Source organism: Myodes glareolus, chromosome 1 (genome assembly GCF_982192425.1).
Source record: "Myodes glareolus chromosome 1, mMyoGla1.1, whole genome shotgun sequence".
NCBI lineage: Eukaryota > Metazoa > Chordata > Mammalia > Rodentia > Cricetidae > Myodes > Myodes glareolus.
In genome coordinates this window covers 67,295,015-67,322,596 of record NC_142026.1, presented here as the reverse complement: position 1 = coordinate 67,322,596, position 27,582 = coordinate 67,295,015, and the positions used below count along the sequence as shown (strand labels likewise).

Genomic DNA, 27,582 nt, shown 5'->3' with positions numbered 1-27,582 from the left:
CTATTGGCATAGGTGAATGGTTCTGCTCAACTATGTACATACACAGTGGTATTCTCAGGCAGTTCCAAGACACTGGACCCCCTCAACACACACATATTTTTATTTTTGGTTTGTTTGTTCGCTTTTTGAGATGATCACATTTGGCAGCCCCAGTGGTCTCAAACTGGCACTGGCTCAGAACTTGCAGCTATCCTCCTGCATATACCTCCCCAGTGCCACCATACTGGGATCTTGTTCTCTATAGTTTACTGCCTCAACTTATTTGTTATAACAACAGAAAGTAAGCACTTCACCCTTTCATCTCTTCAATAAAACTTCATCAATGGCCTTATGATGAATCAGCTCAAAAAAGAGAAAGACACTATCATTCACTTGCTTCTGAAAAACTCCCAGGCAGCCACATGAAAGCTGTTGATGGGTTAAGGAGAAGACCAATTCTCAGAAATGACTCAAAATAAGATGCCTTTTTGCCTATCAAATTACACTGAGATTACTCAAGCAAAAGACAGAGAACCTGCATCTCATCTATTGCTCAGAAGAGGCAGGAACGTTCAGTGAATCACAGAACGTATGAATAAATACCTACAATCGAAGCTCTAGGATCATCACAAGCTAAAGGCCTTGCCTACACTGAGGTCTAAGCTAGTCAGGGGTATACAACAAAACTTTTAAAAAGATTCTTCATACAAGGTAATGTAATAACACTTAACTGATTATGCACAAATGTTCACCACCATGTTATTTATACCACAGTAAACCTGGGATTACTCTCAGTAATAGGATGGTAACTATGAACAGAACAGAATATCCTGCAGCTACTAAAATCTTCAAGCTAATTTTTAGTCACATTTCTTTCATTAATTGGATTAAAATCTATGACACTCCCATTCAGATTCCAGTCTCTGCCAGAAAGTCTATTTTCCATCTATGAATGATTCTAGGGTGACTCTTTCCTTTAATGGGGACATTATAACTAGCATAAAATGTTGGTAATTAATGAAGGAAAACAAAACAGATACAAATCACAAAGGGGCATAGTGTGAGCCATGGGCCATGTCTAGCCTGGTCAGCACATGAAAGTCACACAACTACTATGACAGGCCTCTGCACTCAGCCCACTCTGCCTGGTCACAAGCAGCAGGGAAAGAGAGTCTTTTCTCCAACCCAGCACTTGAGTGGCACGTGGCCTTGAATCTGGGCATCTGCTGCTCTCTGCCAACCACACTTGAGAGGGAAGATGGCACAGGACATTCCCGTGACTGCTATCTGACAGTCAGAGAAAAGATGTGAGGCTCTAACAACAACTGCAGCTGGGACTGGGGCTTGTCAACAGCTCATAGGCAGATGCTGGAAGTGGGGGCAGGGGACATAACCTGCAAAGTAAAAAAACAAGGCAAGTGGTTGACATTATTGTATCTGATTGTGGTGGGTCTCAGTTTTCCCATCTTTGAAAGCAGAGTAAGACAAGGTTCCCAGAGTTCCTAAAGTTCAGATAAAAGAAGAGTTCCTTCCATTAGCACCATTCAGAGTCTCACAATCAGGGCCATCGAACAGTCTCAGTGCTTTTGGGGTGATGTTTTGCTCAGTTTAACTCTGACAGTGCCCAGTCATTCAGATGCAGATGTCTCTGTGTAAGAAATGAATGAGATCTGCCCTTGTGTGGGGATGAAGGTAATAGTCACTGGTGAAGCATGCTGCCAGGACCTATTCGGACACTCCATGAAGCACCCAGTCTGAGCCTGTGGCTCTGGGTCTGTTTTCCTGCACTAGGCACCTGCCTTCTCACCACTGAGGCTGGTGGAGGATCACCCCCTCTTCCCTGGATAGTAATGCCTTCCTCTTTTCTCAATGACTGTGGTCTCTCAAGTCTACCACTGATAACAAAGTGCTGCACAGACACAAACACCACCACTGCTTTTGCCTACAAATTATTTTTAAACATCTGTGGTCACGACGACAGTAAATCAACAAGTAGTTGCTACTCCATTATTACAGATGTCTCCTATGGCTAGCTGCCGCTCCTTTGGAGCTCTTGTCCTTGCTGGGCACCAAAAACCCTCTGGGCAGCACCATGCTCAAATAGTGCTGATTAACTATATGGCCTGTTTGGCAAAGGTTATGAGTTTTAAAATAAGAAATTTCTTCTAAAGAGGATCCATCTCTACATCACTTAGGTGGAGATCTAAGAAACACGATTTGAAACCGAAAAAAACAAGTAGCAGTTTCCTTTAAGGAATTAAACACTAAAATATTTTTTTTAGAAACCAAAGAGAGAATAGAACAATTTCTAAGATGAAAATTGTGAGTGACAGACTACCGTGGTCCTTCTCATTATGAAAGGAAAAAGTAGGACCCATGAAAAGCAACAAAACTTGCTTGTTCAATGGCAGGAAGCCCTGATCTAGTATACAGCAAAGTGTAGACCCAAACATCTTTCAAATACAAACAAAGTAGAAAAAAAAAAAAAAAACCAACCAAACAAAAAACACGCCAGGTGGTGGTGGCATACGCCTTTAATTTCAGGACTCAGGAGGCAGAGGCAGGCGGATCTTTGTGAGTTCGAGGCCAACCTGGTCTACAAGATCTAGTTCCAGGACAGGCTCTAAAGCTACAGAGAAACCCTGTCTTGAAAAGCCAAAAAACAAACAAACAAACAAAAACCCCACCTAACTGTTTGCTTAATATGGGTGTTTTGCCTTTATGTATGTGTGCAACATGTATGTACATGCCTGGTACCCACTGAGGTCAGAAGAAGGTATCAGATCCCCCAGGGCTGGAATTACAGGAGTTTGTAAGCCACCATGTAGGTGCTGGGAATCAAATCCAGGTTCTTGGAAGAGCAGGCAGTGCTTTCAATCGCTGAGCCATCGTCTCCCCAGCACCAACTTCAAGTACTTCTATGGGAATAAAGTAGCTGTGAGCCCCAGACTTGGTTGGCTAAGTTCAGAAACCAAGAACAAGCAGCTGCTTTAGAAAGACATTATCATCCCCACAGGCCAGTGCCCAGAACAGCCAAAGTTCCTAGCTGTTTGATGGTGCCTGAGTGTAGGTAGCCAGGCCACTAGCAGTAGCTGTCTTCCAAAAGGGCACAGCTCTGCACTTTGAGGCTTAGATGCATTTCTTGGCTGTGACATAGTGGGAAAATGGCCAAGAGTCTATTATGTAAATTACCTCTTCTAGACTGCTTCACAAGGGCCTAGAATAAACTAATGCAGCAACAGAGTAAGAATTAGTTAGAATCTCCAAATTTGGGACAGGTGCCAAGAGACCTCAACTAGCCCCCATTTAGCAAGCAGACTGTATCAGACCAGTGCTAGACAAGCAAGGGGGGAGGAAGTCTCATCTAATTAGATCTTGTCCAGAGGTGCTATCGGATCAGAGGAGGGAAACCTAACTCAAACACAAGGAAAGGGAAATGGGAAGTTGAGCAGTGAGGGCAAGTATTCAGGACTATGGACAAGAGCACAAGAACAGGAACAATTACAGCATGGGCTGGCAGATGCCTCCTGGGGAGAAAAGATGTTTAAGTAGGACAGAGGTGCAGATCTTCAGAACAGGGAGCAGAAAGAGAGAATGGCCAGCAGATAACAGCTGTGGGTGCCAGTATGTACTGTTTTCTAAAGAAAAGTTGAAGGGTGGAGCTAGGGCCATGCTGTAGTGGTAGAATGTCTACCAATACCAGTAATTGGGCAGTGGTGACTTTTGGGGGATTGTGGAACTATCTGGATAACTAGATGGACCAATGTGGTGACCAGGGGGTGGTCAGCCCAGTCCTCTGGAAGTAAGTGAGAGAAGGGAACTCACTTAGGATAGGCTCCAACTTTGTCCACATAGTTCATGCTGCTGCTCACCAGTTGTGTGGAGGGGCTGCCAATGTCAATCTTTTTGAGACAAGGTCTTACTTACTATGTATCTCTGACTAGCCGGGTCTACACAACAAGTTCTAGGATAGAAAAGGGTATACAGAGATACTGTCTTCAAAAGAAAAGAGAATATAGTAAATGGGTTAGAACTCAGGCACAATCCAGAGCATACTGCTTTTTTATTTTTTATATTAATTGGGTGTTTTGCCATGGGTTGTCAGATCCCCTGGAACTGGAGTTACAGTTGTGGGTTGCCACGTGGGCCCTGGGAATTAAACCCAGGTCCTCTGGAAGTGCAGTGCTGTGCTCTTAACCACCGAGTCATCTCTCCAATCCGCATACTGATTTTTAACAGATTGAGTAGGGATAAATTCTCCCCTCCCTCATTAAGATTCAAAAAAAGTTTTCTCTGTCATTTGGGGCTGGAGAGATGGCTCAATGTTTTTTTGAGACAGGATTTTTGTGTAGTCCTGCTGTCCTGGAACTCATTATGTAAATCTGTCTGGCCTTGAACTCAAGAGATCCTGCCTCTGCCTCCCTGGTACACCACCACCACCCGCCCAGGAGAACACTTGCTGTTCTTGCAGAGAATCCTGAGTATGATTCCTCTAGCACCCATGTTGGGCTATATCATCCTTAAATCTAGTTCCAGAGGCTCCAATTACCCTTCTGGCCTCCAAGGACATCAGACATGAATTCATATGCATATATGTACACGGAGATAAAACACTCAAACACATAAAATAACAGCAATATATCTTTTTGTTGTTGCTGTTTCCAGATGGAGTTTCTCTATGTAACAGCTCTGAATGCCCTGGAACTCTGTAGACCAGGCTGGCCTTGAACTACTCACAGAGATCTGCCTGCCTCTGCCTCCCAAGTGCTGGGACTAAGCATGCACCATCACCGCCCTGCTTACAACAATATTTTTTTTAAAGATTTAATTTATTATGTACACAGTGTTCAACTTCCATGTATGTCTGCAGGCCAGAAGAGGGCACCAGATCTCATTACAGATGGTTGTGAGCCACCATGTGGTTGCCGGGAATTGAACTCAGGACCTTTGGAAGAGCAGGCAATGCTCTTAACCACTGAGCCATCTCTCCAGCCCCCCCCCCCCCGGGTCTTTAAGGGTCTTACACCACTTTTTAAAGGTTTTTAAATTTTAATTACGTATCTGTTTATCTATGCAGGTGGGGAGGAGTGTGTGCTTGTACACCCTGATACCAGAACTCAAAACTGTTGGATCACCTGAAGCTGGAGTTAGATTTGATTGACAAGCCACCTCTCCAGTCTTCTCTCTCTCTCTCTCTCTCTCTCTCTCTCGACTAGTTCTTGCACCACAGCCTAGACTAGACTTGATCTTATGGCAAGACCTGGCTTGAAAACGAAAGGAGAACAAGCGATCTTCATGCCTCCATCTCTCCTGTAATGTAGAAGCATAACACTGCCCAGCTCAAGGATTTTTCTCTTTTTAAATTGTTTTACTTATTTGTGTGTGTTGAAATTTGAACTTGAGATCCTCATAAATAATTGGAAAGAAAGTGCAATCATCCACTGAGACATCTGATCAGTCCCAGTTTTTTAAATGTCTATCACCCCTCCTACAGGCACTGGGTATTAGTCGTGTTCTTCTGACAGGAGCCACCATTCTTTCTGGCACAGTAGGATGTTACGAGCTCACCTGTAATTTTCCTATCCCAGCTCTGGAATCACCCATTTCTCAAGAAACCATGGTTCCACTTAGTGGGAAAAGACAGCAACTACTACTGTGATTTAAGTGAGCAAGGGCAGTCCTTCTAAGGTGCCTTTGCATTTAAGCCTTTTTGACTCATAGGTCTAAGAAACACACTTCTAAGGTTGTAGAAGAGACAACACACACACACACACACACACACAGGTCCACTTTCAGACCTGCAGATGATAAGCCACAAGCTACCTCCAATCCACTCACACAAGGCGCCTTCTAGACCGTTCTGCCTTTTATACAGAGCTCTGCTAAAAAGGAAGCATGACTGTCCTCCTACTTGCTCACTCCTGAACATGTATAAACACCATATTAAAACCAAACATGCCTATGTGTTATATCCTAGGTCTGTAACCTCAGTACCTATTGGGAAGAAGCAGGAAGATGAAAATTTCAGGGCCAGCTTTAGCTACATAGGGAGTTCTGAGGCGATGGTGGTTTACCCTGGTTGAGATCCTGTTTCAACAAAACAATAAACCCACCGCACAAGAAGTATTCCAGGAGCTTCCTTTTGTTCCTGATTCAGCACAATACTGTTAGTTAAAAAACAAATACTAAGAACATGTTTAGATTAAAACTGAGGTGACCAAGACTTTGATTTGAGGCATGGTTTCTTTCCCTACTGTAGCAGTCTCTCTCTTGAGAACTTTAAAAAACATCAGTAAGCAAGTCACCCTGTTATTCTGAGCTAGCAGCAGGAGAGATGATTTTGTACTTCCTGAAGGTCTCTGGTTCTGATTCCCTATCCAATGGGAAGCATGGACATTAGACCCTACTTTGGCCTCCAGATGCTGTGTACTATCTTTCTCTTTACCTCTTAGCAAAACCTGTTCAAGACAGTATATATCTGCAGAGGTGCCTACACTTCCAGTTCCTGGAATGCTCTTAAAAGTCTGCTTTGATAGTTGTGGAGTAATTCAGTCATGCTGAACGCCAACAACACAGAGCAATTTTTTTCTACAGCCTACATTAAGGCTTTCCTCACAAGGTTAGTGTGAATTCACAGCTAAAGTGATCAATTCTTCCTCTTCTGATTTTCTGCAAGAAATCTTGCAAATACCAGATGCACCCCAAATGTTTGATCTTAGGTTACTTGTCTTCAGTTCTAAGGCTGGAATACATGCTAAGTATTTTTCCACAGCTTATTAGAACTGACTGAGAAAGTGGGGACAGTAGGACCCTAGGATAGTAACTCATCATGAGATGTGGTCCTGTTCCGTCCTGCTCTCAGCTAAGCCTGCATGTTACTGTCCATGTTGGTAAAAGAACAGTTTCCATAAGAGAGATGCTATTTTTAGCACTCCTGTTATGATAAACTCACAGTAACCTCAAAAAGAACAAATCAAAGTCAACTTTTTGCCACAGGAAACCAGCTCACACTTGATGTTTTGCAATAGACCATGGGGGATAAGAAGATGAGCTCTCTCTGCACACAGACGGAGAGGACGACATCTTTCCAGGTAGTAGGAAAATGCAGCAAGAAGCATTCAGTCTGACCACTATTGTCTTAGACAAACTGGAAAAACACCTAATTCCCAAACATGACAAGCACATACAAAAAGACAGCAAAGCAGCATGAAACTTTGTAAGCAACCAGCCAAGATTACACAAGACATCACCCTGGTGTTAGGCTTGACTGTGTTATTACATTAGGGAAGGGGGCAGGAGGATCACAACTTCAGGAATACCTTAAGACAACCTAGTATGTCAAAATTAATTGGGGAGGGGGCTGGAGAAATGGCTCAGTGATTAAAAGCACTGACTGCTCTTCCAGGGGTCCCAGGTTCAATTCCCAGTACTCACATGGCAGCTCCTAAGTGTCTGTAAATCTAGTTTCAGGGTGATCTGACACCTTCACATCAATGCACATAAAGTTAAATAAACCCTAAAAAATAAAAACTAATATTTTAAATTTTAAAAATTATTTTATATGTATGGGTGTCTTGACTGCATTTATGCCTGTACCATGTGTATGCCTAACGCCCTCAGAGGTCAGAAGAGCATCTGATTTCCTGGAACTGGAGTAATAGACAGTTATGAGTTGCCACGTGGGTGCTAGAAATTGAACCCAGGGCCTCTGCAAGAGCAGTCAGTGCTCTTAGCTGCTGAGTCATCTTTCCAGCTCCTAGAAATATTTTTTAAAGGGCCAGAACAGTGTTGAAAAACACTTATACACATAAGGCTGGCCCTAGTTTCAACATCAAATGGGGGTGGGAGGTACAAAGAAAAAGAAAGAAAAAAAAAAAAGAAACTTTGCCAGAACCCAGAGAGCAGACAGCAAGAGGACACTGCAGGGATACCAGCATGCAGACAGTTCTCATTCTGAAGTCCGAAGTGGAACAAATGAGCCAACAAGCAATAACCAGTCACTCATACAAAAATAGTCACTTATCTAGCAACCAGCGTTTTCCACTAGGCATGGGGGAAATGAGGTCAGGTTCTTTTTTTCTCAGGGGTGCATCATAGCCAAGCTCCCTGTCTGCCCTCACTGGGCACTGTCAGGTGACATGAAGTCATCACCAGCTCATATAGGCCACATTTTTCAGGTCTAGAAAAACCCAAAACTACTTACACATCATTCCAGATCAGCTGGGCATAAATGATGGTATGTCATCTAGCCAACAGAAGAACAAGGCCACTAATAGGTCCAAAGATCCTTCAGTATCATTTAAACTATCACATAAAAATAACAAATTAGCTGGGTGTGGTGGAAGCAGGAGGACCAGGAGCTCAAGGCCAACTTTGCTATAGAGTTTGACTAAGGCACTGAACTACAAGCACCACTCTTCCAGAGGGGTTAACTCCAGCACTGGGGTAGTGTTGGGGGAGGGAGAGAGGCTCAAAACCCACCTGTTAACTTCAGCTCAAGGGGATGTAACACTCTTCTGGCCTCTTAGGGCAGTCAATAAGTCTAACCACTGAGCCACGTCTCCAGTCCCCAACCATGAGACTCTCGTGTATACTTTTCAGGGCAGCATAGCAGCTTGTGTGTGTATACTGGCTTTATGCTAAGCATCTTACCATTAACTGTGGTTGGAATCTTGAATAAGGAAGTCAACTTGCAGCTGAAGTGGTGGCGCACACCTTTAATCCCAGCACTCAGGAGGCAGAGGCAGGTGGATCTCCAAGTTCAAGGCAGGTGGATCTCCAAATTCACCACAGAGTGAATTTCAGGACAGTCAAGGCTACAGAGGAACCCTGCTTGGGGGAGGACGACACACACACAATTAGCCTTTTGGGGAGTTTGTTTACTCAGCTATGAGATGACAGGAAGAAATTAACTGATCAGTCTCTTAAATCTGAATTCTAAATAATCTAGTGAAATGAGTTCATTTGTGTATATTTATCTTTGTATATTTTTATACTTCAAACAACTCTGCTGATGTATGATTTATTAGGTCATGTATTTTTTGGCTTTGAGAGATATGGTCTGTGTTAATTTCTCCTTCCTTCCTTCTTCCCTCTCTTCCTCTCGTCAAGACAGGATTTCTCTGTGTAGCTCTGGGTGTCCTGGAATTCACTCTATAGACTACGCTAGTCTTGAACCTGCCTCTGCCTCTCAAAGGCATGCGCTACCACCCCCTGCGTTAGTTTCTTTTCAATGTTGCTTAAGGATTCAAAGGCACAGGTGAGATGGACACTCTAACCACTGAGGTGCACCCTCCAGTCCTTTTCTATTCCTTGCTTTGAGACAGGGTTTCATTAAGTTGCTAGGATGACCTTGAGATTATGCTATCAAAGACTATGAATTTACTATCCTGCTATTTACTATCCTTTGGAATTTACTATTCCGAAGAACCAGAATTGCTGTCTAGGGTCACCAGGTCTAGTTTTACTAAGAATACATCTCAAGAACAAAACAAAACAAAATGAAGGGCTGGAAGATGTACTTAGTAGTAAAGAGCTTGCCTATTATAAGGTCATGGGTTGAATATTCAATACCATAAATACAAAAAATTTACATAACACAGTTCTATTAATTCAATACAGATCTTTCAGCTAGTTGGAGAATTTCATTATTATTAGAATCAATTTTCTGCTCAATCTAGTTTTTTATTTTTGTTTTCCTCTGTAGGTACAGTTGACTTTGAAGAAACAGCAATCCTCTAGCCTCTGCTTGCTGAGTGCTTGAATTTTAGCTGTGTCCCACACCTGGCTACTCGCTGTTTAAACTGCCAATGAAGTAGTTAACAGTACTGTAACATGGAAAAGGAACAGGCTTTGGTGACCAACAGCCAGTCCCTAAGATCACTGCCCTTATCTCACTCACTCAGGTGTGCACTCTGCACAATGGCTCTAAAGTTTTCAGAAGCTGAGGGTGAACTGCTTCAGGAAAGGCAGTGAGGTGGTATTACTATTCTTTGCTCTCTACCAAAAGCTTCCCTTCTCTATGGTTCTAGGGATTGACCATGAAAATCTTGTATATGTTAGGCAAGTGCTCTCAATACTGAGGTACACCCTTAACCCTTTAGAGAACTTGTAGTCCCTTGGAATGTAAGGATCACTCACCTCAGAAAAATGACAGAATAAGCCAGAAATGTCAGGTCAGATTTATTCCAATCTAGTCTCAAAAATTGTAACTCATTAATTCCAGCACTCAGGAAGCAGAGGCAGGTGGATCTCTGTGGGTTCAAAGTCGGCCTGGCCAATATAGTGAGTTCCCGGACAGTCAGAGTTACATAGTGAGATCCTGTCTCAAACAAACAAACAAAAATAAAAAACCTGCCAGATGATCATGACATTATTTTAAATGGAGATGTCTCTGTCTTGCCCTGCCTAAATCATCACTCAGAGACTTAATATTAATTACAAACTGTTTGGCCTATAGTTCAGGCTTATACTAACTAGCTCTTACTTTTAAATTAAATTTATCCATTCCTATTAATCTATGTATTGTCACGTGGTCATGGCTTTTACTGGTCTGCTAGCACCTTGTTTCTTAGGCAGCTGGTTTCTCCCTCAACTCCATCCACCCTTCTTTCTCCCTGTATTCAGTTTGGCTTTCCCACCTAGCTATATTCTGCCATGCTACAGACCAAAGCAGTTTTTATTATCAACCAATGAGAGCAACATATATTCTCAGCATACAGAAGGGTTATCCCCCAGCATATTATAGTTAATACCAGGTATAGATAGTACATATACTTGGAATACCAGCACCTGGAAAGCTGAAGCAGTACTGCAAGGTGGTGGTCAGCATGGCTTATGCAGCTATCTAAAAACAACAACAAAACAAAACAAACAAACAAACCAGGAAGCTTTTGCCCCTCCAAGACAAGCCACCTGAATGCTCTTGGTATCCAGGTCTGCGCATGGCTGGACCAAGCTGGTAGTGCTTGTCCAGAATGGATAAAGCCCTGGGTTCAGCCCTACTACCACACGGAGGCACATGCCCATAATCCCACGATCTGAGAAAACTCAGAGAGATAAGGAGTTCTAGATCATCCTCAACTACATGAATACTTTGAGGCCAGCAAGGGCTAACATAAGATGCCTTTGTCAAGAAAAAAACAAAACAAAACATTAGACATGGCCTTTAATCCCAGTATTATTGAGGAGGAGGCAGGAAGATCTGAGTTCAATGCTACCCTGGTCTACATGTCGAGTTCCAGGACAGTCAGGGCTACAAAGAGAAACCTGTCTTGAATGAATGAATAAATACAAATGAAAACCAAAACGAGGACATCTATGTACTTTAGGAGACTGCTGTGATATTGAGATAGATGAAAAAAATCCCATAAATTGCATTCTCAGACATGACATCCTTTTCACTTATTCTTTTCTTTGAGACACAGTCTCCCTGTTTTTGAGGCTAGCCTTGAACTTGTTACAACTCTCCCATCTCAGCATCCCTGAACTAGGACTATGGGTGTGAGGCTAGAGCTTGCATTGACATTTCCAGTGGCTCAACTTCTGCCAAGGGCGCTGCTGTGGGCATTTTTCCCACTAGATGCCAGGAATGCTCCCCACTGAGTCCTAATCACCAGAACTAGAACCACACACCAGACAGACATTCCAGGTCAGACTCAGTGGTTTCTTCATAAGCAATTGTTAGAAAGGGTTTCACCATTTCCAAAAATGCTGCAAACTAGTGGCTACTGTTTCATATGCCAGACCCAGGACTTGCTGAGAACCCTGGTCCAGAGGAGCAGGTGCTCCTCACAGTACAGCTGACACTTCTTCCATGCAGGCTCCCACAGTCCTTAGGGGAGGCATTTCTCACATGCCTAACACTCATTCCTACTTAACCCACTTAAATATTTCTGTATGAATGGACACCAGGGTTTTAAAATAGTTCACCCCCTGAAATTCCCTACTCTGTCCTTTTTCTGATTTTGAGACACCATTTCACGTAGCTGAGGCTGTCATCGAACTCACTAGGTAGCCTGAGACAAGTCTGAAGATCCTCCTATGTCTCAATTCCAAGTGCTAGGATTATAGGCAAATGTCACCATGTCCTAACAATTATTTTTTAAATGGCATTTTAAAAACTGAGCCTCAAGCCAGGCGATGGTGGCGCACATCTTTAATCCCAGAACTCAAGAGGCAGAGGCAGACAGACACCTCTGTAAGTCTGAGGCCAGTCTTGTCTACAAAGCAAGTTCTAGGACAGTCAGAAAAACCTTGTCTCAAAAAAGCAAAACAAAAAACCAAACAAACATCAAGCCTAACTAAACTGAAGCTCAATGGAGCTGGAGAGATGGCTCAGCAGTTACAAGCATTTTCTGCACTTGCAGAGGGCTCAGGTTTGGTTCTTAGCACTGACAAGATGGCTTATGACCACCCGTAACTACAGCTTCAGTACTTACACAAACAGTGCACATATACATACACCAGCAAACACTCATATACATAAAAGAGGAAACAAAAAATAAATAAATGATTGAGACTGGGAGGTGTGGAGTATGCCTAGAGGTAGAGGAAAGAAGACCTCTGAGTTCAAGGCCAGTGAGGTCTACAAAGAGTTTTAGGTCAGCCAAGGCTGTTAACAGAAACCTTGTCAAGGGTTGGGTGTGGTGGGGTGATTGTGTGGAGCCTGATATCGTGATGCAGGCCATTATTATTATTATTATTATTATTATTATTATTATTATTATTATTATTATTATCCCAGCACTCAAGTACAGAGGCAGGTGGATCTCTGTGAGTTCAAGTCCTGCTCAGTCTAAACAGATAGTTTCAGGATAAAACTATACAGTAAAACTCTGTCTCAACAATAGATAGGCATGGGCTCTACTGTGAGGCCTCACTGCAATAAGTAAAAAGTAAACAACTCAACTCAAAGACAAGAAAAAACTCAAAACTCTTGTCAGGAGAATGAAGGTTTGAGACCAGGCCATAGTTACAAAGGGAAAATGGAGAAGATACTGGGGAGTTGACAGTCACCAGGCCTAACGGTGCACAATAAGTCATTTTGACAGATTTAGAAAAGTTATCAGAAACCAGACCTCAGTGAGGCTGCATCTCACCACCCTATGTTGAGAAGGAGACAGGGAAACCCATATAGCATCAACACTGGGCCACAGTGCAGTAGTCAAAGCTGGAGCCTGCCTGGGGTGGCTCCAACTCCAGGTCTTACCTTGCAGCAGAAAGTAGTCTGGGGCTGTGCGCTTCAGAGCGGCCTTGGCTTTCTCTCCACTCCAATCCACTTCCAGTGCCTCTTTTACAGGGCAGAAAAGCACTTTCTGTTGGAAACGGCAGAGTGTTTTTAGGAACAAGCATGCTGGTTTGAATCGAAGCAGAAACTCTTTTCCAGCTCAGACAAATTTCAATATTAAAAGTCTTATTATAAAAAGTCAACACCCACTAAAACCTAAGAAATACTTCCTGCATAGTCTGGAGACAAAAGGACGGGTATGTGTCATCTTCCCTGTGTGGGAAGATGACACAGCCAGTCTCCTAGGACTTGCCTCATTCTTTGGTCTCACTGTGTAGCTCAGGGTGAAACTATGTAGACCAGGCTGGCCTCAAACTTGCAGAGATTCTCCTGTTTCAGCCTCCCAAAGACTCAGACTCAACTGGATGAGGCGGTGGTACATAGGGTTTTAATTCCAGAACCCAGGGGATTGAGGCACAAGTATGGTAAGTTTGAACCCAGCCAGCTTGAGCTACTATTCAGTAAGACTCAATCTCAAAAACTAAAAAAGTTACTAATAAAGTATTCTTTTCAATTATATACAAGAAAACCAATATTTAGCCAGGCTGTGGCGGTGCCTGCCTTTAATCCCAGCACTCAGGTGGCAGATGGATCTCTATGAGATCCACTAGACCAGGCTAGCATACAAAGCGAGTTCCAGGCCAACTAGGTCTGTTAACACAGAGAAACCCTGTCTAGACAAGACAAAAAGAGTATATATAGGTTAGAGAGACAGCATAGCAGTTAAGAGCATATAGTGTTCTTGCAGACGAACTAAGTTCAATTCCCAGTACCCATGTCCAGGTCCTATAACCTCCATTCCAAGAGAACTGAAGCCTCTCTGGACTGCACCTGCACAGGGATCTAAACATACCAACACACATACATGCAATTAAAGATAATTAAAATCAACTGTTTTGGCTCCAAGACAGGGTTTGTGTAGCCCTGGCTGTCCTGGAACTCACTCTGTAGACAAGGCTGGGCTTGAACTCAGAACCTCCCTCTGCCTTCCGCATACTGGGATTAAAGACATGCACCACCATACTCAGCTAAAAAAATCAACATTTTTTTTTAAAAAAAAACTCAAACATCACTTACTTTTCCCTGAGTAATACAGTAAAAAAGTTGAACCCTTCCACCCTCACACAAAGATATTTTCTGGGAAGCGAATTTCTAAGCAAGGATGCAGGAGATGGGTGTCCTGGGCGAAAGATCTAAGCAAATATTGTAAGAAGGCTATCCCCATAGGAACAGTAACAGGACATTGGTTCCATCCAGTGGTTGACACAAGAAAATACTGGAATCTTGGGAGTCAGGCTTGCTTATTAGAAGAGAATTAATTAACACACAAAACATTTAAGAAAACAGAATGAGCATTGTGCTGAAAGGTGTTGGTGTGGACTCACTAGCAATATACAGAGAAATAAATGCAGCTGGTCACTGGTCAGGCATGTTGTAGGCTTGTAATCCCAGCACTTGAGGAGCAAACTGGCTATGTGAACTAGCTGAACTGAAGGGCTCTGGGTTTGAGCAAGACACTCTATCTCATTATATAAATCAAACAAACACAGCAATCAAGACAACCTTAGGTGGCCTCTAGGTACAACTTTTACCTGTACACATGTATAACCCATATATGAATAAGCACAAATGGCATAAATGTGGAGTATCTACTCATCCAGATTTAAAACTGATTACAAGTTGGTGGGAACTGAGATAGAGTTGGCTCAGTGGCAAAGAGCACTGGCTGCTCTTGCACCAGACCTGGACTCGATTCTCACCATCCACAGGGCAGTTCACAACCACTTGTAACTCCAGTCCCAACGAATTCAACCCCTCTTCAGGCCTCCATAAAAACTGCATGCATGTAGAAGATGTATATTCATGTAGGCATAACACCCATACACATATAAAATAAAGGTCGAAAGTTTTATTTTGGCTTTTTGAGACAGGGTAGCCCTGGCTGTGCCAGAACTTAATGAGGACCAGGCTGTCCTGAAATTTGGATATCCTCCTGACTCCCAAAGGGCTAGGATTAAAATCTAACAACAACAACAAAAATCCCCAGCCCATTATGGTGATACATATGTATAATCCCAGTATGTGGAAGGTAGAGAAAGAATGTCAACTTCAAGGCCAGCATGGGCTATATAGTGAGATCTTGCCTGAAAAGAAAAAAAGTATTCTAACAAATGACAACTACAAACTGGACAATTTTCACTCAATAGCATAGTTGAAACAAAGGCCGAGGCTATCAAGTGTTACTGTTACATGCTATTGGCCATTGAATGTAAATTGGTAAAAATACTTGAGAGTCATTTAACAGAATCTGAGAAAATTTAAGGTGCCCTTAACCTAATTTTACCCTACAGAAACGAACACAATTGCCCAAGTAGATTATAGATTACAGTCTCGCATATACAAATAGAGGCTTACTGCAGCACAACTTCTAATAGGAAAAGTTTGCACAGATACATAAACAGTAATCTATTCATTCACACACAGAAGTCATGCAGTGCTATCCAAGAGGACTTGTTATAATGGGGTAGGTCATGTATACATGCTGCGCAACTCCCATACCAGCAGCTATGGGTACTTATTAAGCATTAAATGAATCTGTTTCTACACTGTATTTAATATCATATAGCTGCATGTGGCTAGTAACTACCATAAAGGACAGCAAAGCTCCACAAAGATACACAAACAGATGGCCTCACCAACATAATGTTGCTCTTACAAAGCAGGTGGCAGCACACATGTAACATGAAACCAGTTCTGAAGTGGTGAAGAAACACGGAGAGCAAGCCTAGTACACAGGCAGACATGAGAAGAAACACATGGGAAGAAGGACAAACTGTTAACAGCTATTACTTACACTGTCAGAGCAAAAAGGCTCAGTTATACCGGAGATGTCTGTTACTTTAACTTAGTAATACATATGGTGGTAGCTAAGAGTCTTACTTTATGCTTAAACTCCTGTACAGAAGGTTGCTTGTTAAAAAAGTAACTTTAAAAACAAACCATTTATTTATTTACTTCAAGCATGAATGTTGTGTACCACATGCAAGCCCGTTGGATCCTCTGGAACTGGGGTCCTCTGTAAGAGCAACATATACTCTTGACACTGAGCCACTTCTCTAGACCCCAAAATTGAGTTCTTTGCATCTATAAATACATGATTAAACTCAAAGGCAAGTAAGGATGACTGGGAGCCTGTCCCCTTCAGGTGTCTTTTTAATTCATTCACACAGTCTAATAGTCCCAGAGTAACCTGTCCAATAATAAAGCCAAAAATACAGAAAAGAGTGACAGGTTAGTATGCTGACACTGAGAATGTGAGTGTTTAATGAACAGTGTTTGTTCTTTAATACAGATAATCTGCAAGGATGTGGCATGTACCTGTACACGATATATACAGTAACATATTATACATGTATCAGAAACAGTGGCAACAGATATTTTAGTGCATTCCTATACACTCAGCATTCTGAACCAAGACATGAAAGGACAAGGCCTCTTTGGGCTACAGACCGAGTTTACAACCAGCTGGGGTATCTTTGAACTATGGAGAGAGGAAAGGAGAGAGAAATGGAGGGGATGGATAGACAACCAGATAATCCCCTCCTCCAGCCACAATTACTAAGATGATAAGGGCTAAGCCCTTTTCTGTTCACTTCATTAGAAGTTAGAAATTTTTCCTCACAAGACACAACTCCCCATCTGAGCTAACTGTCCTCTCTGGAAAACCTGGAATCAACATCCCTCCAAACCCCCCACTCCCACCCCACAGATACCAGAGCACTGCATGCCTCTAAACCAGCGGTTCCCAGCCTTCCTAATGCTGCAACCCTTTAGTACAGTTCCTCATGCTGTTGTGACCCCAACCATAAAACTATTTTCTTTTTTCTTTTCTTTTTCCAAGACAGGGTTTCTCTATGTAGCCTTGGCTGTCCTGGAGGAACTGGCTCTATAGATCAGGCTGACCTTAACTCAGAGATCCACCTGCCTCTGGTGTGCTGGGATTAAAGGTTTGTACCATGACAATCCAGCCATAAAACTATTTTCATTGCTATTTCACTACTGTAATTTGGTCACTGCTAATTTGCAATGCAAATATCTGTGTTTTCTGATGGTTTAAGGAAACCCCTTGTGGAAAGGTCATTCAACCCCCACAGGTTAAGAACCTCTGTTCTAAACCAAGTGGATCTTGACACCTGGAAGGGCCATAACTTTTACTGGCCTGGAGGTTCCTGTCTTAACAATTCAGTGACTGTTTCTGGGCAAATTCTTTATCTTCTTTGGAATTCTAGTCTGATCAAGTACAAAAACTAATGTACTGAACACAGTCCATTCCATAATCTAGGTTTAAAATGACAAAGATCTCCTTCCTGCTACAGGAAGTGCCACTACTCTGACCTGTATCTCCTGACTATGACTGTGCTTAAGCAGCAGCCTAGGAATATGGCAATAAACAAAAACTTCCCTGCCCTTAGAGACTAAAATCTAAAATTCATTTACTCGTTAGTTTGTTTACTTATCTATTAGGTGTGTACACACATAGACACATGGAAGTCAGAGGCCAATTTATAGGAGTTGATTTTTCTCCTCCCACTATGTGTGTCCTAGAGATCCAATTTAGGTCATCTGGCTTAATGACAAGTCTCTTTATCAACTGCACGGATATCTCACCAGCCAGCCCAGAGATGAAAATCTAAAGGGAGCATTAGGGCTGTGGCTCAGTGGTAAAGGAACTGCCTAAAGCACTTAAAAGGTCACAGACAAAGCATGCACACAGAATAAATGTAATTTAAAAACCAAAACATCCCCCCCCCCCCCCCGCGCCAAAAAAAGGTGACAAACTCCTGGATGCCAGCTGCCTCCAGTCAGACCTTCCTACTGCCTTATTTATCAGAGGCACATGTGTGCTAGAAAGGCCTGAGCTTCCTAGATGTGCGAAAACCACAAGCTCTGTTTTTCCTCTTTGTTTTTTGAAGTTTCTAATTTAGGAGCACACCATGTACCTTGAACCCAGAGTGGTTTTACAACATTTGATTGAACCTAGGACAAGTGGGAGGAGAGAGAGACTCTGACAGACACCTTTCACAGGAAACAGGAAGTAGCTGCTTCCCCCACCCCATCCTGCAATCTCTGGGTAGAGCCCAACTAGTTATTCTGTACAATTTAGGAAACCTTAAAACCTAGGTGGAGAAACTTCTTAACTGGAAAGAGCTTCAAAATCCCAGGGCTGCCTGGCCTAAGCCCAGCACTCAGTCAGGCAGGAAGATCTGGGTAAGCATGGTCTATATTCTACATTCTGAGTTCCAGGTCAGTCAGGGTTGCAACAGTGAGAATCTGTCTCAAAAAATTATAAATAAAATAAAATCCTAAGGCCCTCTTGGGCCAGATGGAGAAGTTGTTACTACCAGGTGGCAAAGTCACAGGCCCAAACACTGCCACACCCTGCCCTGCACTGTGTTCTAGTGAGACACACAAAGCCAAGGTCTGGAATCCAGGGGGTTGTCAGAAGGAATGTGCTGCATGCCGTGCACCCTCAAGGGCTCAGGGCTGGAATCCTAGCTCAACATCCCATTGTAACAGCTGACTAACAATGTCAGCTGGAGAATATTTTGATATCTTCAATTTCTGCCCCCTGTAAGGAAGACACTGCACAAAAGGCAAAGTGCCGGCAGAGCCCTCAGGAATGGCACATAAGACTGCCAAGTACTGGCCTGGGCTCCACACATTCTCCTCATAGTGAGATAAAGTGGCTCCCAAAGAGGCTTCCATACCCAGCCCAGTGGACTCTATCAGAAGTGACTCCAGGGAAACTTCCAGCTGTGAATGGCTAACAAAGTAAGGGCTTTTTCCATTTGAATGCAAAAAGTGGGCCTCAACCAGAGAAGGCCCTTAAGCCATAAAACCCTTCACACCAGGGCCAAGTGTCACACTTGTAAGAGGGTGTGATTTATAAACTGACAGAGCCGCCCACAAAGCCCCTTTTGTGCCTCACCATTTGTTAACAATGTCTCTCCCCACCAAACTCAGGCAGCCATGCAGAGAAAGCCTGACTGGGCCTCAAAAAGAAAGGACCCCAGTTTGGCCCAAACTCTAATGTTCACTCTGGGTAATTACAGTCCTGTGAATAGACACTAAAATTAGAGTTTAATAATTCCTTTCCATCAGGCTCACAGATAAAGCTATCCCAACACAAAAACCAAAGTAAGGGAAAGAAAATACACAGCTCTGCCTTAGTCCCACTTCTGTGAATCCTGTACTTTGCAGACCCTTAACCTCCAAAGCAACTTTAACTGGACATTCCCACTAGTTGGTTTACTTCCTCAACATTTAAATCTATAAGATAAAGAGTAAATATGGGCTTGGTTGCATCATTTCTCAGTTTAACAAAACCAACACCAGCCACTTTAAATTGTTTTCTCCAGTACAAGATTCCCTTTCCTAACACCAGCTAGAGACATCACTGCGCTTTGACCCCTTTCCCAACTGCTTTCTCTAAAACGAGAAGAAACATGGCACCACACCCAAATACTGGCCAAACTCCTAATGGCCCTGAAGTTCAGTTGTAGAGCACTTGCTTTACTCAGCAAGTGCAAACCCCTAGGTTCCATACCCAATACTGGGAGGGAAGTGTGGGAGGGGGTACCACACATAACAACAACGATTATTACACACATATCAAAGAAAACCTTTGTTTGTTTTGAAACAAAGTCTAGTGTAGCCCAGGCTAACCTGGAACTGGGGCAAATGGCTTTGAGCTTCTAACCCAGAGTCTCTACTTCCCAAAATCTGGGATTACAGGCATGAGCTGCCATACTGAGTTTATAGGCCACAAGGAATTAAACCCAAGACCTAACAAGGGTGAGCTCCAGTCCCACTCTTTATCTTAAGAGACAGGATCTGGGGCTGGAGAGATGGCTCAGTGGTTAAGAGCACCGCCTGCTCATCCAAAGGTCCTGAGTTCAATTCCCAGAAACCACATGGTGGCTCACAGCCACCTATAATGAGATCTGGTGCCCTCTTCTGGCCTGTAGGCACACATGGAAGGAATGTGGATACATAATAAATAAGTAAATCTTTAAAAAAAAAACAGGATCTGTCACACTGAACCTGGAACTCACTTCACTGACTGGCCAGCAAGCCCCAAGAATCCTCTTGTCTCCATCTCCCTGGCACTGGGTTTAAATACAGGTATGAGCTGTCATGCCCAGTCACCCGCCCGACATCTAGGAATGGACTTTGTCATCATGCTTGTAGAGCAAACACTATAGAGACTGAACACCTCCCCAGGTCACATGGTGGCTCACAACAGTCTGTAATTCCAATCCCAAGAGGTCTGGGGGCACTGTTACATGGCACACACACAACACACAACAAGGCTTAAAAAAAAAAAAAAAAAAAGAACCCTTGGCCTACACCCAGGTACACAGTTACTAGGGAAGGGGAAAAAAAAAACAAATTTAAACTGGCTCCTGTCCAGTTAGGACCTGGATACCAATCTAAAAAAGAAAATGATTAGAAGGGAGTGCATGGTAAGGGAAGGGAAAATATAGTAACTTCTGGTCCAGACACCAGAGGTTAAATCTTCTGTGTGGCAAATAATTAAACAAGCTTGCTATGCCTGGCCACCATGGTGCTACACCAGAACAGTACCTGAAGCAATTTGAATAGGCTCCCAGAATTGTAAGGGAATATAAACTCATTTTCTTTGGGGGGAAAGAACAGGTTAGATAGGTGGAGTCCAGTCTTGGACCTCCCCTCAAGGTTTACCTCATGTGCAGTTATGAAGGCCCCTCCCCATGCCCCAGGGTTTGACTTCAGCTCTTTACATTACCTTTTTGACCATGGTTGTCTCAGGTGAATCAAGTTTTGCTCTCTTGGTATCAGGCCCATCTTCTACTCCTTGACCAACTTTGGCAACTTTGGTTTTCTCTCTAGAGAGTAACAAGAGAAGGAAATCACATTTGAGCTACAAGTCACATGTCTGGAATATGAATTTTAAAAAAATGCTATCAGCTTACAGGATATAAATGTAAAAGAGCAAAATGACTGAGTTCGAGGCCAGCCTGGTCTACAGAGTGAGTTCCAGGACATCCAGGTCTACACAGAGAAACCCTGCCTAGGAAAAAAAGTGCAAAACAGCTTTGGAGTCAAAGAGGCCTGGGTTCAAATGTCACCTCAGCTACTGAAGACCTGGTGAGTCAGTTACCCACTCTTGGAGGGTGTAAGCAAACTCCCTAGCATAAACAAACTTCCATAAACAAAAGAGACTGTTTTGCAAACATTGTCAAGGAATCATGACCTGAAGAACCAAATCTGGGCAGGCATGATCGCTCACTTTTAACCCCAGCAGAGCAAGACGGATCTTTGTGATTTCTGGGCCAGATCGGTCTACAAAGTGAGTTCCAGGCAAGCCAGGGCTGTTACATAGATAAACGTTGTCTCAAAAAATAATAAATAAAAATAAAAATAAAATAAAGCAAAACAAAGAGCCAAACCTAATTCCTCCTTCTGTTGTGGGAATCTCATGCTAGAACAGTCCAGCCTGTTTTTGTTATAATCATTCAGTGTTTAACATTTCTAGAACCAGGTCTTTCTAAAACGTTTGCATGGCTAGGAGAGGAAATGGTGAGAACATGTTGAACATGTTTGTCCCTTTCAAAGTTTCTTCTTTTTCATCCAAGACAGGGTTTCTCTGTGTAACCCTGGAACTCACTTTTTAGACCTTAAACTCAGAGATCCACCTAACCCTGCCTCCCAAGTACTAGGATTAAGGGCATCACCATCCAGCTCATATTTTCATTTTACAGGCAAGAAACCTGTGGGCCAGAGAAATACCAATGACTTGCTGGAGAGGCTGAACAATGAGAGTCCTGTTTAGTGGAAGTTCTGCCCAATCAGGTCTAGGCCTCTCTGTATCACTACTTATTGACAAGGTAGGCTTCAGAAGCTGAGTGCGTGCATGGAGAAAGAGAACGAAAATTTAATGAATGGTGGCCAAATACCCAGCATATAGTTTTTTATAGTACTCTACCGTCTGCCATCTTTCACTTACTGAGGCTGTAAATAAAAAACACTACAGGTCTTGTCATGTGAGAATTACTAAGCTCTGCAGCTTTATGTTCAAAGTTGGGGATAAGGTCTGTCTGCTCCACTACCGTAAGCTCTGGATCTTGGAGCTTTTTCAAGGCAGGCTGAATGTGTCCAAAGGACTACCCAATTAACTCTCCATCACCTCTCAACATGCAAGCACAAACTAGGGAAACAAGCTCACCTTCCAAGGACAGCATATCTGGGTTCCAGCCCTTAAGTTCAGGAGGCTGGGATACCCATATGATGCACTTTGTCCACAACTCTGCCTGCTTGTGCTTCAGATGACATCATAAGTTTTAAACAGTGGCGCCCACATATCTCCTAAAATTCTAAACCTCAAGAGGCAGGATTAGATGGATCTCTGAGTTAAAAACCAGCCTGATTTACAGCATAGTTCCAAGACAGTCAGACAGAGAGAGAAAAACCCTGTCTTTAAAAAACAACAAAAATGTGACTCCCACAAAGCACTCTACTTAGTGATCTGTTTATCACTTGTTTCAGAATGTTCTAAGTATTGTAGCAAAGTAAGCTACTTCATAAGGGCAGTTCATTTCCTGCCATAAATTCTATTCCAACTGTGGAAACATTCCCTACAAGCCTCTCCTCCCAGCACTTACTCTACAAACTCATGCTCTCCCAGATTTGCAAAGGTGTACCCATGGTACCCAAAGACATCCCCTGTGAAGAACTTGATGCTGTTTCTGTGACAGATCTGGTCAACTTTAACGATGACATCCCTGGAGCAGCAAGTCAGGCACACCTGCAAAAAGACAGGAACTGACTGGTAAGAGCTGAAAACTGTGACTCACTGCCCTGCTGTCTACATAAACCTTAAATTAACTGTCTCTCTGGCAAGGTTAAGACCAGTTTCAACAGGTACAACAGGTTGTTTGGGTTCTATGATTAAAAGACAAAAGAGAAGTTGCAGGTTTCAGGGTGTAGAAAATGTAAATGATATGATGGTCACTTTTGTCAACTAAAGGACTAGCTGGAAAGAAAAACCACTTGACAATCTGTTCCCTTAATCCAAGAACATATAAACTGTACTTCATAGTTACCAAAAAGACAGCAATATCAAAATAATCTAAATTATTATCTAATCTGTTAAAAATCAAGCAAGACTAGTTTTTTTTTTAACAAACCCAAAGGTCATGTTTGAGAAAAACCTCTCTGACACACACATAAATTTTTTAAAAAAATTTTATTTTATTTACTTTATTTTTTGAGACAAAGTTCTTTCAGTGTAGCCTTGCAGGCCTCGAACTCATTCTTATAGATCAGGTCTGCCTCTACCTCCCAAGCACTAGGACTAAATGTACACACCACCACAACTGGCTATTTTATTTATTAATTATGAGTGTGACCAGATGTAGTAGTGCACAACTATAATCCCAGCACTCAAGAGGCAGAGACAAGCAGATCTCTGAGAGTTTGAGGTCAGCCTGGTCTACAGAGTGAGTTCCAGGACATTCAGGGCTTTGTTAGAGATCCGGTCTCAAAAAAAGAGAAAGTCATATGCCCTAACACAGAATTCAGCTTTTCCTTTCACCTCTACATAGTCTTGGCATTGTGTAGATGAGGTTAAATAAGCCTCATTTGGTTTATCATTGTAGTTATTCTGTCAAGTCCATGGCCAAAATAGTTGTGTAAAAAAAGGTACAGACACATTAAGATCAGACAGATGTTGCCTTCTGGTTATCTTTAGTTTTTTTTTTTTAGATAAAGTCAGCCAGGCATGGTGGCACACGCCTTTAATCCCAGCACTTGGGAGGCAGAGGAAGGCAGATCTTGTAGTTTAAGACCAGCTTGGTTTACAGAGCCAAGCCACAGGACAGCCAGAACTTAACAAGAAACCCTGCTAAGAACACCCCCCACCCCAAGACAGTCTTATGTAGCCCAGGCTGGCCTCAAACTCAGTCTTTATTTCTTTCCTATTCCTCCTGCCTCCATCTGCCATATGCTGGGATTTAGGCATGTGCCACCAAGCTTGGCTAGGTATGCTCTTTTTTAACACAAAACACAAGCTTCAGCTCCATTATTTCTAACATATAAGTCCAGCTGGCAACAAAAAATCAACAACTTAAGATTTCAACATGAGTGAGATTCTAAAAGAAGATAAAATACTAATACTAATGCTGAAACCTAGTCTGGGAGAACATAAACCAAGATAGAGAAGCAACCAGTAGACAGCGGGCACCTCACAACCAACCACAATAGGTCCAACAGACTGGACCTACACAGAAACATACTGAATGTGTCAAACCTAAAGATCAGAAGTTTATAAATGTACGTGAGAGGAAAACTCAGAATGTGTTACTTGAAAGGTCTAGTAAACCTACAGTTAATCTTATTATGTTGTCCAGGCTGGCCTCAAGTCTGAAGCAGTGAACAGTCCTCCTTCCTGCCTCTGTTCCAAAGCACTGGGGTTACAGGAATGAACCCACACTGGGCTTCCACTACTACCTGAACTTGCTGACTCACAGCAGGCTTAATACTAAGAGACTCACCGCATCAAACTGAGTGAAGAATGCCTCTGGCTTCTTCTCTATCCCCTCCGTATCCACCTTTACATCCACCATGGGGTTGAGATTCTGGGCTCGTTCCAAAGACGCCTCAGCCCTATTTTGGCCCACAGACCCAGTTCGAATCAAGAACTGAGCTCCATGATCTTCTGAAGATACCTAAGGGGGGAAAAAATTTCCTTAATTCTTGAATCTTTCTGGAATGAAAATCTCAAAGACATTGAGCCTATAAGGACACTAAAATGCCCACAACCAACTGCTATTATTGTTCCTACAGAAATTTATTTGTCTAAACTGGGTGTGGTGACACACACCCTTATCACTCAGGAGATTGAGGCAGATCTCTGAGTTCAAGGCCAGTCTGACCTACAAAAGTCCAGGATAGTCAGGGCTGTTACACAGAGAAACTCTGTCTCAGGAAAGAAAAGAGAGAGAGACAGACAGACAGACAGACACTAGCTGGTCATGGTGATGCATGCATTTAGTGCTGGCACTAGAGAAACAGAAGCAGACAAATCTCTGAGTGCAACACCAGGCTGGTCTGTTTAGACCCAGCACACGCCAAGGCTATACAGAGAAACCCTGTCTCAGAAAACAACAACAACGGGTGTGTGTGTGTGTGTGTGTGTGTGTGTGTGTGACGTGTCTTTAATCCCAGCACTCAGGAGGCAGAGGCAGGCGGATCTCTATGTGTTCGAGGCCAACCTGGTCTGGTCTACAAGAGCTAGTTCCAGGACAGGCTCCAAAAGCTACAGAGAAGCCCTGTTTCGAAAAACCAAAAAAGTAAATAAATAAATAAAATAAAGTAAAATAAAAAAATTAAAAATTAAAAAAGCAAAAAGAAACTACAGTGAAACTCTGTCTCAAACACACACACACACACACACACACACACACACAAAGACAAAACAAACAAAAAAACAGATATCAGTCAATATCACTGAGGCAAAAACTTCTAGGAAATGTTTGTTCAGGGTCAGCACACAGTAGCTGTAGTCTGGAGGCGGCCAAAACCAAACACTGTGCTGGCAGCCAAACTCAACAATGTATAAGAGTCCTCCAGAGATACTGCTTTTGAAAACATGAAGGAATTGTGGAGAGCAACTGAGGTACGACAGGGCCAGTGTGCCTGAGGGAAGTCTAGGAGGGGCCCGTGTTGGGAAAGTCCAAGAGGGTCTTGTGGTCAATGTGCAGTCCTGCTGCCACAGAGACGCCAGGACCAAGGACAGCAGCAGCTGTGGCATGGAGCACCTCAAGATCTTTGAAGTCCAGAAGAGCCTGAGTCAAAGAAGCAAAGCTTTACACTGTTGGATTTTGGGTTTGTTGTGACTATACTACAGTAGGAAGCATTTAGTCTCTTTCTTTTTTTGCCCAAGCACACAGTTTAGCAACTTTAGGTATTTTAGAGAAACCTTGAAAGGTATTTTGGAAGTGTAATGAATCTGAACTTTTAAAATGTTTGAAATTTTAACTACTGTACGACTTTTATTAAAAAATTACGGTATTAAACCAAGCACAGGCCTTTAATCCCAGCACTAGGGAGGCAGAGGCAGGCAGATCTCTGAGTTTGAGGCCAGCCTGGCGTACAAAGCAAGGCTATTACAGAGAAATGGTTGACTATTACAGAGAAACCCTGTCTTGAAAAAAAATCAAAAAAACAAAACAAAAACAAAAAAATCAAAGTTGGGATGGGGACAAATCAGGCAAGAAAAGTTATAGTTGAATAGTGGTATTAAATTTTGAGGTTTCAGTTTGGTTTTTTGGGGTTTTTTTTGGTCAACATGACACAAGCTAGAATTATTAGGGAAGAAGAAATTCAAAGTGCGAAAAGGCCCTCATTGCGCAGCTCGCTGTGAGTAGTGGCCCCTGGGCAGGTGGTCCTAGATGCTCTAAACAAGCAAGCTGAGTAAGCCAGCAGGCAGTACTCCCTACAGCCTGTCTCTGTTCCCGCGCCGAGCTCCTGCGCTGACTTCCCTTGGTCACTGAATGTGACCTCAAGGGTTGCGAGCTGAAATAAAATGTTTTCTTCCCAAGCTGCTCTTGGTCAAGTGTTTATCACAGCGACAGAAACTCTAACACCAACTCCAGTTCTTCCTTCTGAGTTTTAAACTTCTCATTGGTTTAAAACTGGCCATTGATGATTAAACAGCACCCCCTTGTGCTTACAAGAGAAACTCTCTCCAAAGTCTAATGTCCCCTCTATTTAAATTTGTTCTGATTCTTTTCTCTTTGTTTGTTTTTTGAGGCAGGGTTTCTATGTGTAACAGCCCTAGCTGTCCTGGAACTCACTCTGTAGACCAGGATGGTCTTGAGCTCTCCTGCCTCTGCCTTCTTTAAATTTGTTCAGATTTTTAATTGCTAACAAAACGACTGGCTACTAATGCTCAGTAGTAAATTGTTTCCCAGCCAGACAAACACCTTTAATCCCAGCACTTGGAAGGCAGGGGCAGGTGGATCTTTTGAGTTCGAGGTTAGCCTGGTCTACAAAGCGAGTTCTAAGACAGGCTCCAAAGCCACACAGAGAACTGTCTGGAAAAGCGGAACAAAACACAGGACCCTTAGTCTGACCTCCCTGTCAGATGCTGGAATGAAAACAAGCACCTCAAAGACCAGGACTACTAGTAAACAGATTCCATATCTCTCTGTAGGCCCATATTTCTATATGGTGTGTCAGTCAAGCTATCAAGCCATAGGCCACACCTGAGA

At 42.9% G+C, this 27,582-nt stretch overlaps 1 protein-coding gene across 1 annotated transcript in view; it reads right to left on the bottom strand.

Moving 5' to 3' along the window:
* The window catches only part of Sae1 (SUMO1 activating enzyme subunit 1), a 55,431-nt gene that overhangs the window by 13,381 nt on the left and 14,468 nt on the right, over positions 1-27,582 (bottom strand). Inside the window, exons 3-6 of the mRNA XM_048431688.3 lie at positions 24,862-25,035; positions 22,972-23,114; positions 21,096-21,195; positions 13,190-13,295 (exon numbers count right to left, since the gene is read on the bottom strand). Of these exons, the coding sequence (XP_048287645.2) occupies positions 13,190-13,295; positions 21,096-21,195; positions 22,972-23,114; positions 24,862-25,035 (523 nt within the window). The remainder of the gene's footprint in view (positions 1-13,189; positions 13,296-21,095; positions 21,196-22,971; positions 23,115-24,861; positions 25,036-27,582) is intronic.